The sequence below is a fragment of the Podarcis bocagei genome (assembly GCF_964188305.1).
Source record: "Podarcis bocagei genome assembly, chromosome: 3".
In the NCBI taxonomy this organism is placed as follows: domain Eukaryota; kingdom Metazoa; phylum Chordata; class Lepidosauria; order Squamata; family Lacertidae; genus Podarcis; species Podarcis bocagei.
The window spans coordinates 78412608-78426951 of record NC_138127.1 but is presented as its reverse complement, the minus strand read 5'-3'; the positions used below and the strand labels follow the sequence as shown (position 1 = coordinate 78426951).

Below are 14344 nucleotides of genomic sequence, written 5' to 3'. Positions count from 1 at the left end.
GCAATAGCTCTCCTGGGTCTCTGGCAGAGGTATTTTCCTTTCCCTACTACCTGATCCTTAAAAAAAAAAAAGACTACATAATCACAGAATTGTAGAGTTGGAAGGGACCAAAAGGATCATCAACAATTATGTACCTGGAACAAAGAGAACCACAAACAAATAGAGCTTCAGACCAAAGAAAAGGCTGAACAACTATGAAGACATGATAGCTGAAACTAACAAAATATTATTGCACATTGGGCAGGATGTGTCCTTGTACTAACAGTCTCATTAGCATGAAAAATAAAACTACTCTTGATATACCTAGAAACAGACTGCACTGGTTTCACCAGGATGGGAATATATGAACACCAGGAGTGGTTTGCAGAATCAGAACAAAAACATAGCTAATCTAGGATTTGCCATAGCTCAGTAGGAGAGCACATGTTTTGCATGTAAAAGGTTCCATGTTCAATTCCTGGCAATTCTAGGGAGGGCTAGGAAGACTCCTGCCTGAGAACCTGAAGGACCACCGTTTGCACATGCAAATCAGGGATGGGACACTTGTTGCCCTCTAGAAGTTGGTGGACTTCCACCTCCAATCAGCCCCTGCTATCATGACCAACAGTTGTAGTCCAACAACATCTGGAGGACCACAGATTCCCCAACCCAAGTGTAAGCTGGATAAACCAATCGTCCGGGACAAGGCAGCTTACTAACATTACAGGCTAGCCAACGTTGATCAGAGAAGCTCACCGGTCATGGTAGAAAGAGTCAGTTTTTCTGTTCCCAGTGTCTGGCACTCAAAACGCACATACCATTTTTAGATTTGACCTAAGATTCTGTCTCTATAGTGCTCTTGATGCAGCAAACAGCTTCCAGCACTAGCTTCAATAATGTATGCTTTCCCTTTTACCAAAGCAGCTCGGCCCCATGAGAGAAAATGCATTGTCTGCTGTTTGCTACTAAAAAGCTATTTGTGGTGAGAATTTATTAAGGGCAGTGCAATGGTCTTAAGGTTCCTAGGCCCCTGCCTCTCCTTTAATCTTTGAGCCAAAGCTCTTAGCTTCTGCAGCAGGGTCCATTAGCGCTTCTTCGTGAGCATTGCTAACAATGGCTTCCTTACTGGGGGTATCACTAGGATTACACTCCCTGCCAGAATCCTCTGGCACAAGAATCACTGTGAGTCAGAGCAGGAAAATAATTAACCCTCATGATACTTCTCTGAGGAGTGAATAGAATACATAACAAGCTTTATGGGGTATTGAATTAAACCTACTCCTGGGGGAAAGGCATTCCATGGTCTTTGTTATGCTTAAGAATTAGGATGTGGCTGTTCCTGGGCAGAACAGGTCCCCCAAACTCATCTCACTCCAAAATGGTTCCTCCAGTTTCCACTTAAACAGATGTATGCCACTATTTGCTAACCACATCTCATCATGGACTTTTAGGAGGTCAAAGTATTCTCATCAGCAGAGACACCTTATTGTGCTCTCAGAATCCAGTTCTCCAGTTCTGCATGGGAAACTATGCATGGGAAATTCTCAGTTCTGCATGGGAAACTATGGGAAACTATGTTGACATCCACATTACACATTTAAAGCACTCATACCATTTTAACAGCCATGGCTTTCTGGAATACTGGGAACTGTAGCTTAAGAGTTGTTACAGGGAACCAGGCAGAGGGCCTTCTCGGTAGTGGCGCCTGCCCTGTGGAACACCCTCCCGTCAGATGTCAAAGAGATAAACAACTATCTGACATTCAGAAGACATCTTAAGGCAGCCCTGTTCAGGGAAGTTTTTAATGTATGACATATTAGTGTATTTTTGGTCTTTGTGGAAGCCGCCCAGAGTGGCTGGGGAAACCCAGCCAGATGGGCGGGGTACAAATAATAAATTATTAATTATTATTATTATTATTATTATTGAGACCCCACACAGAACTTCAGTTCCCAGCACCCATAACAAACTACAGTTTTCAAACACCACACATTTTAAACACATTTATAGCACATTTATAGCACATGGCGTGCTCTGGTCCATGGGGCCATGAAGAATCGGACATGACTAAATGACTAAGCAACAACAACAGCACATGGCTTCCCCCAAAGAATCCAGAGAACTGTAGTTTGTTCCTCAAAGAGCACCCTTTAAAACTACAGATCCCAGGGTTCTTCAGGGCAAGTCATAACTGTTAAAGTGATATAAGAATGTGTTAAATGCATAGTGTGGCTGTGACTTATACCCTGCACCACAGTAGCCACAGCGACTAATGAACCAACCTGGTACAATTTTTAGACAATCACTGTGCTAAACTAATTCCTATGGATTCCAGAGGTGTGTGTTGAAATTTTTCATTGAGGAACTGTTAGAGTCAGGAGTGCCAACTTGTGAGGGCGATGCGTGTGTGTGTGTGTGTTTGACGTCATGCGCATGAGCATCACGCCTCCCTCCCTAAGCCGGACAGAAGCTTCCTGGGCTTTGGGAAAGAGGCACCAGGGGAACATTTAGGGGACTAGCCTAGTCCTTCTAGTCCACTGACTGCACATCACTGATGGATTCCCATGTTTTGTCAATGCTGCCCACAGTGGCTGGGGAAACCCAGCCAGATGGGCAGGGTATATATGAATGAATGAATGAATGAATGAATGAATGAATGAATAAATAAATAAATAAATAAATAATGCAGATGAAAATGCTTCTTACAGATATCTCAAGTTTATTCTGCCCATTCACTACTTTCCAAGGGATGTCTGGTTCTCAAATTGTGGTACAGCTTTGTATGGGCTGACCTTGTGACCTAGTCTAAGGCTACCAATATTTTAAAGATTTTGAAAGGGAGACTTTTAGCGACTAAACCATAGGAAAAACCCTGCTAGCTGAGACCAAAGGTGCCTCTAGCCCAGGTTCCTGCCTCCCAGAGTGGCCAATCAGGATATAAACAGAAGTCTGGTAAGCCTACAAGCAATAGTGCTCTCTCACTGCTGCTTCCCAGCAGCTTGTATTCCATTGCATGCTATCATACCTGTCAGGGGTTTAGGTGCAGAGGCACGGGCAAGGGAGGAAACAGAGAGCGAAGGGGAGGAGACAGAGGAAAGGATGAGTGATGACGACGACCCGAGATCTCCCAGTCTTTCCAGTGAATCAGAGGATTCACAGAAAGGAGCACCAGTGGCCAGGGCAAGGGGGGAGTCTAGGGAGGCACCCCAGGAAGATAGAGCCAGAGGAGACTCAGGGGGGAGCAGCTGGAAATCGGGACCAGCGTCACCGCCAGGAAGCAGGGAAGAGGAAAGGAGCCAGGGGGGAAGCGCTGGCAGCTCACCACAGGAGGGAGGGCAGGAGTCAGGAGTGGCCACACCTCCATCGGGGAGCGAAGAAACGGTTAAGAGGAAAGTGGAAGGTTGGGCGCGCGCGCCAAGTTCAAATGCAGAGGAAGGCGGCGCAGTGAGCAGCCCCGAAAGGGAACCAGGTCCTAAAGCCCGGCGCAAGGAGGCAGAAGGGTCCGGGTCAGCGTCAGAAGAATCCCGGAAGGAAGAAGCCCCGGGGGGTAGAGGGACCCAGAGGAGGACAGTCAGGAGGAAAAGGTGGAGCAAGGCTAGGATATTAAGTTGGTGCGCACGGGGCGGAGACTCAGACGGAGCCTCGCCGATCTAGCTAGTAGACGTAGAGTTGCAGACAGCAGCGTGAGAATGGAAACTGTAATTCAATAAAGACTTTTACTTAATGACCGCTGGCTAGCGTGATCCTCTGTGAGCTAGGATCTGGAAGCAGCTCTGACAGTAGGCTCCGTCTCTCATTGTGGGCATCTGCAGCCTCGAGGAGGGGAGAGAAACAGGCGCCCACTAGCGAGCTCACGAACGGCAGGAGACATGACGGCTGAGCAGCAGATAGAGGACCTCAGAAAAGCAGTGGCACAACTGAACGCCGAGGTTCTTGCATCCAGGAAGAGAGAGGACGAGGCAGCTGCCGCCTGCAGGGATCTCCAGGTCAGGTTAGACGTACTGGCAAAGCAACCACCCCGGCAGGAGGGAATTGGGTTGGCGAGACGGACAGGCGGGCTGCTCTCTCACTTCGATGGGAACCTGCAACAGTATCCCAACTTTAGAGCCGACGTACTGTGCGCACTGCAACTGTTGCATAAAGACTTTAGAGATGAACAGGAGAGAGTGGGGTTCATCATGTCCCATCTGCATGGGGAGGCGAAAGCATGGTTGCGCAATTTATGGAGAGATAACGATCCGGCGCTCCAGAATGCGGATGCCTTTATTAAAGCGATGGATGGGTGTTTCTTATCAAGTATTGACATTGATCTTGCACGGAAGGAGGTGCATGGGCTGAGACAAGGGAGGGCCAGCGTCAGACAGTATCATGCCCGCTTTTTCGCCTTGGTCAGCGCCCTGGAATGGGACAGAGATTCGGCTCCTGTAAGAGACCTCTTTTGGGAGGGACTGCACAACTCGATTAAAGATGAGATAGCGAGGGGGGAGAGACCCCGAACCACCCAGGAGGTCGTTCAGAGGGCACTGGCTGTGGGGGTGAGGCTGGAAGGACGTCCGTGGAGCAAGGACGAAGGACGTGGAGGGCGCGAACCAGCCGGGGGCCCCTCCTTCTTTCCCAGAGAAGCAGCGCGGGCGCAATCCATGCCTCCGCCAGGAGGAGGAGCCGAACCTATGGAGGTTGGAGGTGCAAGGGCTCAGTCAGCAACCAGAGCCCTAGCACCGGCAGCAGTGAAGGCGAAGCCTCCTAGAGGGACCAGGAAGTGTTACGTCTGTGAGCAGCCAGGGCATATGGCGAAAGAGTGTCCCCAGAGGCCCCACAAGCTTACTGCAGCCTCAGCAATGGTGACTGCAGCAACGCAGCAGGGAGGACCACAGCAGGGAAACGACGATGTCTGGCTGGAGGAAGAGGCACTGGGGCCCAGCCAGACGTGTTAGTGACGCAGTCCCCAGAGATTTTACAGCCAGTGAACCCCCTCCCGCCCAAACCAGTAGTGAGGCTCACAGCATCTCTCCAGCTGCCCAATGGAATCACCATGGACGTGCCAATCACCATCGACTCCGGCAGCAACGCGGACTTTATAGGGCAGGAATTTGTCGACAGGCACGCTGTGCAGTTGCTGCCGGCCACACTGCCCCTGCAGGTTGTCACGGTGGATGGCAGGGAGCTGCTAGGGGGGCAAGTGGTGAAGCAGACGCCACCAATGGTGATGCGACTTGGGAATCACAGGGAAGTCATCAGCTTCAACGTCACTCAACTGTCTGACACGCCCATTGTATTGGGCATGAGTTGGCTGGACAAGCACAGCCCAACGATGGCTTGGTTCCAGAGGCAGCTGGTCTTCGGCTCTTCCTTTTGTGCTGAACACTGCATCGTACCCAGGCAGGAAGGAGAGGAAGAGGAGTCACAGCTGCTGCTAGGCACGCTGCAAGCGATTCCCCACAAGTACGCAGAATTTCTGGAAGTTTTCTGCGAGAAGGAGGCGGACAGGCTACCCCCTCACAGACCATATGACTGCAAAATTGACCTGCTGCCGGGGGCGGCGCTGCCTAAAGGGAAGCTGTATTCCATGTCTGAGGACGAACTGCAGGAACTCAAAGACTTCATCGATCATAATTTGGAGCGCGGTTTCATCCGGGAGTCTAAGGCAGCGGGGGGCAGTCCTGTATTCTTTGTTAAGAAGCGAGACACGCCCCAAAAAAGACTCGTAGTGGATTACAGGATTTTGAACAGTGTGACCAAGCCGTCGGACTTCCCCATGCCCCGCATCGACGACCTCCTGGCGAAGGTACGGAAGGGAAAGGTGTTCACCAAGTTGGACCTGCGGGGGGCGTACAACCTCATTCGCATGCGGGAGGGTGATGAGTGGAAGACAGCCATGTTCACGCCACTGGGTACCTACGAATACAGAGTTATGCCTTTTGGACTGCAAAATGGCGCTCACGTTTTTCAAGCATTTATGCATCACGTGTTGGCGGGACTTCTCTACAAGACGTGCGTCTGTTTCTTGGATGACATCCTGATCTTTTCGGAGTCGCAGCAAGAACATGACAAGCACGTCAAGGAAGTGCTGGGCAGGCTAAAGCAACACAGGCTCTACGCCAAGCTGGAGAAGTGCCAATTTGACGTGCCGGAGGTGGATTTTCTGGGCTACAAGCTGTCTGACAAGGGGCTCGCCATGGACAGCGCCAAGGTTCGAGCAGTGTTGGATTGGAAGAGCCCACGCAACCGGAAGGAGGTCCAACGGTTTGTCGGCTTTGCGAACTTCTATCGCAAGTTTATCAAGGGCTTCGCGATGCAGACGGCGGCCATCACTGACACCCTTAGCTCCAAGAAGAAGAAGTTCATCTGGACAGAGCAGGCGGAGCAGTCCTTTCAGGCCCTCAAGCGTCTCTTCGCGTCGGAAGAGCAGTTGCTTCATGTCAACCCCAGCATGCCGATGAGGGTGGAGACAGACGCTTCGGACAGAGCAGTGGGGGCGGTCCTGCTGCAGAAGGACCCGCAGGGCGTGTGGCGGCCGGGAGCGTTTTACTCCAGGAAGCTCAGCAAGTCCGAGCAGAACTACACCATATGGGACAGGGAGTTGCTGGCCATTCATGCAGCGTTCAAGGCGTGGAGGCACTTTCTGATCGGCGCCAAGCACACGGTGCAGGTTTGCACGGACCACAAGAATCTGGAACACTGGCGCACGGCACAGTTCCTGAACCAGAGGCAGATACGTTGGGCTGAGTTCTTTGCGGACTTCGACTTCCGCATAGAGTATGTCCCGGGGGACACCAACATCATGGCAGACGCTCTCTCCCGCAAGCCACAGTATCTGGAGGACGCAACACCAGCGGCCGCCATGCACATCTTTGCACCGACAGTGTGGGCGTGCGCCGCGGCGACCGTGGACCTAGAGGCGGTGCGGCGAGCGTTGCAGGGGGACTCCTTCGCACGAGCAAAGATGGCAGAGGTGCAAAGGGGCAAGGCAGCGGCCGACGGTTTCCAGCTACGAGATGGATTGCTCATCCGTAAAGGGGCCATCTACGTGCCGGGTGACGAACTTCGAGCCAAGGTGCTACAGCAGCTGCACGACGCACCCACGGCCGGGCACTTTGGCAAGGAGAAGACGGTGGAATTAGTAGCCAGGGATTTCTGGTGGCCTGGAATGAGAGGGGAGGTCGCAGACTACGTGGCGAGGTGTGACACCTGCCAGAGGGCTAAGCCGGTGCACAAACCGCCGGCTGGACTGTTGGAGCCGCTGCAAACTCCGGTCGAACCTTGGGAAAGGGTGGCTCTGGACTTTGTCACGGATCTGCCCAGCTCAAGGGGCAAGACGGCAGTGTTGGTGGTTGTGGACCTGTTCTCCAAGATGGCGCATTTCATTCCGTGTGCTAAGGTGGCCACGGCAGAGCAAACCGCCAAACTGTTCATAGACCACGTGTTCAAGGTTCACGGTCTGCCACGGTCTATTCTGTCCGACCGCGGGCGGCAGTTCATCTCGAACTTCTGGCAGAAGCTGATGGGCTTCCTAAACGTCAAGATCAATCTGGCGTCGGCGAGACACCCGCAGACCAACGGGCAAGCGGAGCGAGCCAATGCCATCATGCAGCAGTACCTGAGATGTTATGCAAACCAACAGCCTGCGACGTGGGTGGATTACCTGCCGCTTGCAGAGTTTGCCTACAACAACACGAAGCACGTATCCACGGGCGTCACGCCGTTCTTCGCCAACAACGGGCGGCACCCTAGAACCTTCCCGGGACTGGAATGCAGGGGAGAAGGGGAGCCGCAGTCAGCAGATGCGTTCGCGTCGGAACTGCAGGAAGTCCACGATCAGCTGCGGCGCCACCTGGAGCTGGCTAAACACGCATACAAGGTACAAGCGGACAAACACAGAAGGGTTGGCGAAGAGCTCCACGTGGGAGACTGGGTCTGGTTAGCAGCCCACGCAGTGCCGGCCAGGTCGTTGGCCAAGAAGAAACTAGGGCATAAACAACTGGGGCCATACCAAGTCGAAGAGCAGGTCAACCCGGTGGCTTTCAGGCTGGCGCTTCCGGAGGGTTCCAGAATGCATCCGGTGTTCCACAGATCGGTGCTCACTCCCTACAAGGCACCGCACAGGTTCCAGGAACCCGGAACGGCGCCGAGTCCGCTCAGAGAAGGAACGGGGCACGCGGGAGTGGCACAGGAGGAGCGCATCAACGAAGTCACGGAGATTTTGGACTCCAGATGGGGGGAAGAGGGAGTAGAATACTTTCTCGCCAGGGAGGGCACCCCGGCCAGTGCGAACAGCTGGGTGCCGGGCTACGCTTTGGACGAACCTCTGCTCAAAGACGAGTTTCATGCCCTCTTCCCACATAGACCTATGCCAGCAGACTTTTTCGACGACTGGCTTTTCACGCCCACGCTTTCGGACAGCACGTTCAGGGGGTTCGACTCGGACGAGGAACCAACACGAGACGTCCGTTCCCCGGAGGGGTCACCCTCGGGATCTGTCTCAGAACCCTCGTATTGGTGGGACGATAGGCCGGAGGAGCAGTTCCGCAGGAAGTGGCTGGACTGTTCCGGCCGAGCAACGCCGCCTGGAGGAAGTGCGGGAGAGACGGACATGGACATTTTCGGGGACGACCCTGGGTTCGAGCACGGCGGCACAGAGATGGAAGAGGAGGTGACTGTCGTCAACGAGAGCAGAGAGGAAGACCCGGAAGAGTTCCGATGGCGGCCTGCCACGGGAAGCGACCGATATCCGACGTTCGTCCCTTTGCAACAGCAGCCCCCAGCTCCAGCACCGGAAGGAGGGGAGGGGGGACTGGGGGGCTTCGAGGGGGGGATGGATGTCAGGGGTTTAGGTGCAGAGGCACGGGCAAGGGAGGAAACAGAGAGCGAAGGGGAGGAGACAGAGGAAAGGATGAGTGATGACGACGACCCGAGATCTCCCAGTCTTTCCAGTGAATCAGAGGATTCACAGAAAGGAGCACCAGTGGCCAGGGCAAGGGGGGAGTCTAGGGAGGCACCCCAGGAAGATAGAGCCAGAGGAGACTCAGGGGGGAGCAGCTGGAAATCGGGACCAGCGTCACCGCCAGGAAGCAGGGAAGAGGAAAGGAGCCAGGGGGGAAGCGCTGGCAGCTCACCACAGGAGGGAGGGCAGGAGTCAGGAGTGGCCACACCTCCATCGGGGAGCGAAGAAACGGTTAAGAGGAAAGTGGAAGGTTGGGCGCGCGCGCCAAGTTCAAATGCAGAGGAAGGCGGCGCAGTGAGCAGCCCCGAAAGGGAACCAGGTCCTAAAGCCCGGCGCAAGGAGGCAGAAGGGTCCGGGTCAGCGTCAGAAGAATCCCGGAAGGAAGAAGCCCCGGGGGGTAGAGGGACCCAGAGGAGGACAGTCAGGAGGAAAAGGTGGAGCAAGGCTAGGATATTAAGTTGGTGCGCACGGGGCGGAGACTCAGACGGAGCCTCGCCGATCTAGCTAGTAGACGTAGAGTTGCAGACAGCAGCGTGAGAATGGAAACTGTAATTCAATAAAGACTTTTACTTAATGACCGCTGGCTAGCGTGATCCTCTGTGAGCTAGGATCTGGAAGCAGCTCTGACAATACCCATCTATAGTATCAATTTAATAATCATGGGTAACAGCCATGGATAGAGCTATTCTCAGTTAAGTTGGCTATTCCGCTCTTAAAACCATCTAAGCTAGTAGCTATCACCACCACTTGTGGCAGCAGGTTTCAGAGCTACGTGGTTCCCTAGGGGACCAGTTTGGTTATTGCTTGTGTTCCAGCAACAAAAAATGGAATATTGATTCAAGCTCTGGACTCTCTGCTTTGGTTTGGTGTTACATGTGCACTGCATATGAGGAGCTGCCGCAGTTTCTTGGAAGAAAACAACATAGGAATGTTATGCAGATTATTGCATTTTTGGGATTTGTTTTCTAGTTAAAGGGGGAGGGTGATGTCAGTCTTTCACCGGCAGTCATCCCCAGCAAAGCAAATTAATGTTCCTCTTCCAGGAGGAGCTTGTCCTCCTGTAAAACAGCCGCTTGTCTCAATAGAAATGGAGGAAGAACATTATACACTACCCTAGAGAGATTTCCAGAAAACTGGAGATCACAGAGATTTGATAATGAGAAGCAGCAGTCTTCCAAAAAATGGAAACCTCATGATCCATCACACTTCCGCAGGGAGTTTAGTTCACAGAAACTGTGTGTTCATGTTTGTTGGCAAATGCGATGCTGGTTAGCTGTCTCTCTGTAATCCTTGCTTTAAATAAGTAAAAGCAAAAGGTTCAGACCAACGGGCGGGATATGCCAGCATTCTTATGTTCTTGTTGCTGTTTTACAATCATTATGCGGGAAAATGGAGGACAGCTTGGGACTCAGCTAGATTGGTAAAGAAAAAGTGATTTATATGTGTTGTATATGCAGTATAACATTATGCCACCAGATGGCGATGTGGACTCCCGTTTTTCTCTACCTGTTTTCCCTGTTTAAATTTACAGCACGTTTAACTGAAACGCTTGTTTGAGGTGTCTAGATCCAGCCTTGGTTAACAAATGTTAAAAGTTCAGGGATATTAAGAGGATGCTCCTCACTTAAGATGCTTAAAATCTATTATCAGCTGGGGGAGCTGGGGAGCACAAAGGTCACATCCACATTGTATGTTTAAAGCACTCTTGTACCACTTTAACAATCATGGCCTGCCCCAAAGAATTCTGGGAATCATAGTATGTAGTTGTTAGGAGATCCCTCACAGAGCTACAATTCCCAGTACTTTACAGTTCCTGGGATTCCTGGGGGTGGGTAGCAGCAAAACAGTGTGTTAAATGTACCGTATGTTATAGAAGGGACCTAAGACATCAGTATCAACTGGTTATCATATAAGGAAGCAGAAGTCCTGTTTTGAACAACCTTTAGCTCAGGAGCTAGCTGGAGACCTGGTTCACAAGCCTGCAAATTATTGTTTCAGATTTCCCAGCAGAAAACTCCAGCCAAGAAGAAAAGGCAGCTACAGTAAGGCATCTACGACAAGCCTTTTGCCATCTTTAACTACAAAGAAATGGAAGAAGCATAAGATACTGTCCATATGCGATCTCATGAGAGGCGGGCGTATGCAAATGAATGTAAATTTAAGGAAACAGAGAAACAGCAAGGTGTTCTAATTTGGCATTTCATCTGAAGAAGGCGATTCATGGGAATGTAACTAGTCTCTCAGTGACATATTACTGTACATTCCAAAACCTTAAAATGGGGTCATGTTGTCAATTCAGGACTGAATGTAGACACCTTCTTTGAGTTGTTGGGGAGAATCCTTCAGGAGAGACTTTTTAAACTCCCTTCTGCATTCCTGAAGGACCACAGATCACACCATTTCCTAAAACCGCTAAAGTTTCGGAAGGGAAAATAACTAGATGACACTGTACTGGAAACCTAGCTACCTGCAGGGTAGTTTTTCACACTTCCTAAATGCTTACCCTTCACCCCAGTATTGAAGAGTGACCCTAGGAAATCTTTTTTTCTAAACTCACAGGTTTCTGGAAATATTCAGGATGACAGAAGACTAGCCTAATTTCTGTAAAAGCTAGTACTTTCCCTCCACTAGCATCTTGAGGGAGTTGCTTTTTCTCTCTCCAAGAGAAGTTAAAAATACTCACTACCATGGAAAGAAGTGATTTTACTTAGCCGATTGCCAGAATCTGAAATACATATTCAGAAAGAGGGAATCCCCTCCCATATACATAATGCATGAGTTTCGTGAAGGCTTCTCTTCACACACGCTTCCCACCCAAGGCTTTGAATATTTAATTTCTCTGCAATAACAAGTTCAGAAAGAGATTTTTTTAAAGGCACAAAACCTCACTAATGTTAAACATTCACTGGCTTTCAGCAGGAGCTGTTCTGTTTATGCAATTATAGGTTTTTTAAGAGAGTAATTCTATCTCTTGCCAAAGAGAGCTCAAAATAAGTAAGATTATGCATAGATGCTCCTGTATTGGCACAGTTTCAGTATTTCCAGATTGCCCTAGTGCAAGAGACTTGAACTGTGCAGCTGTACTCAGGCAAAGTCTTGCAAGGGTATGCATCTTGTACATACTTACAAGGGTGTAGACGCAACTGAACACAGTGAGACTTACTTCTGAGTAAATAGGGATATGATCCGTCTGCATGAAACTGTAGGGCAGGGGAAGGATGATAAAGTAGTAATTGCCAAACTATCTTTTTGCCAAGGACCCAGATCCACACTCACTGAGTTGTGGGAATACAACACTGTATTCCTAAAACTTCGTCCTAAATCAAAGCCAAACACTGCACAGCCTAATATTAGCTACCAGTCTAAGTTCAAGATGCTAGTTTTGGCATATAAAACCCTATACAGCTTGGGACCAGGATACCTGAAAGATCATTTCAACCATTCTTTCTAACTGGGACATATATTGCTACCACATCCCCCTGACCACATACATTTAAATGCAGATTATTTGTGTTCTAAAGCTACAATCCTGTACCTTCTTACCTGGCAATATCCTCAAAATGACACTTTTCTATAGGCATGTGTAGGCACTGTTTTCTTCTCTTGCAGAGCAAAGGTAGCTGAAATATAACCAGAATAAGTTTACATAAGGGATCACCATACCTTATGTGTGGTATGGAGCATATGGGAAAATAGGGACATGAAAACACTTTTGTATGACCTCTTAAGTGTTGGCATTTAGAGTTAAAATGTTCTGCAGAAGTTTAACTTAATACTGAATCCCTTTTGGAGGATCACACTTTACCCTGGATATAATCACACGGAGACTTGGAGTTTAGGGAAAAATAAGATAGCTAGGAAATAGATGCTTGATAGGAAATATCCTAGTTCTAACTAAGGTGGAGATACCTTTCATCTCAGTAATTTACAGACGGTCTTCAAGGAAAACAAAGAGTAATCAATCTGAAGTGATGCTAAAATGTGGGTCACTGAGGCCAGGCTATCCTGGTTCAGAAACAGATGCAGCTGATGCACAAGCTATAGCTGGGCAGATTTGACAGAAGATAATATAGATGGTATAGGAGAGCTATTAGGTGTACAAGAGCAGAATGAACCCCAAAGGGTTTAAAGACTTGCTTTTGATTGAACGCCCATCACCTGTTTCTCTTCTCCTGTGAGAGGACCTAAATGACTGTGATACTATCACACAACCTGAGATGGAAATCAGAGGAGAAAAATGTGTTGCTTTGCTTTAAGACAGTGGTGGAGCTATATGCAGGGTTTATTTTCTAGTTGTTAATAAAGCTGATGTGAAAGGGATGGGGGAGGAAGCTAACCCTTCTCACTGATGCAAATATTTTTTACAATGTGCTTTGTCTCTGAGATTTTTTTAATGCCAAGGCCCAGATAAGACAGCTGGGATTTCAGAAATATTAAACACAACTGTGAGGCATTAGGAGCTAGTATCTTTGTTTAAGTGGTAGGGCTGGTGCCTCCCCCAAACCAGGATTTTTTACAGCATCCATGAAGAAAAGAGTGATTTTAAAAATGTCAGTGTGCCCTGCTTTCCTCCCTGAGAAACATCAACTGCTCTGTAGGCAGAGGGAATGCCTTCCATTTAAGAAAGAAGGAACGTGACTTTCAGACAACATCTCTCATTTTGAAACTAAGCCATATCAGGCGACATAAATTCATGCTTTTGGGAGTGGAGCAGGGAGGATGGGACAGGCACATATATTGTACACCCAATACCAAACCCCACAAAACTATAAATATGGCAGAGCTTTTAGAAGATCAGGAAACACTTGCACATGGTTAAAACAAAACAAAATAAAACCCAGCCTATTAAAAACGAGCTATGTTTCTCCTGAAGCTGAAAGAACTTGCCATTTCGACCAGATACTCCTCACTTCAAAACACTCCTTGCTGTTGCCTGCAGGCTGTCATCCACCAGAGATGGCCTACAAACATAAGAGGGGTCTCACCCTAGGGCACTCTATCTAGTGCCCCCTCAAATATGGAGCTGGGCCAGGGCCGTACTACACTGCTCAGCCGGGGTGTGAACCTGTGACACACATACATCAGATGTTGCTGGACTACAATTCCCATCATGCCTGACCACTGGCCACGCTGGCTAGGGCTGATGGGATTTGGAACCCCACAACAGTTGGATGGTCATCGGAACTCTACCCCTGCTATTCTGCAATGTAAAATATTGGTGGTATAACTTGCACTTTTAATGTCAGGATCACAATAACCAGTGCCATGAACACCTCCTTCGTTCTCTTAGAACGACAATGGCGCCCACCTGACAAGTGTTGGAACCTAGTTCCAGCAAGTTCCACCTGAAAAAGCCCTAACAATAACTATATATTACCTCAGCAAACAGGAATTCTCAGAAACACGCATAAGGAGGGGAAAATC

At 49.6% G+C, this 14344-nt stretch overlaps 1 protein-coding gene across 4 annotated transcripts in view; it reads right to left on the bottom strand.

Moving 5' to 3' along the window:
- Positions 1–14344, bottom strand: part of ENAH (ENAH actin regulator) — a 152896-nt gene that overhangs the window by 120734 nt on the left and 17818 nt on the right. For all 4 annotated transcript variants that reach the window (XM_081186390.1, XM_081186392.1, XM_081186393.1 and 1 more), the window contains exon 2: positions 12464–12540. In XM_081186390.1, the coding sequence (XP_081042516.1) occupies positions 12464–12540 (77 nt within the window). The remainder of the gene's footprint in view (positions 1–12463; positions 12541–14344) is intronic.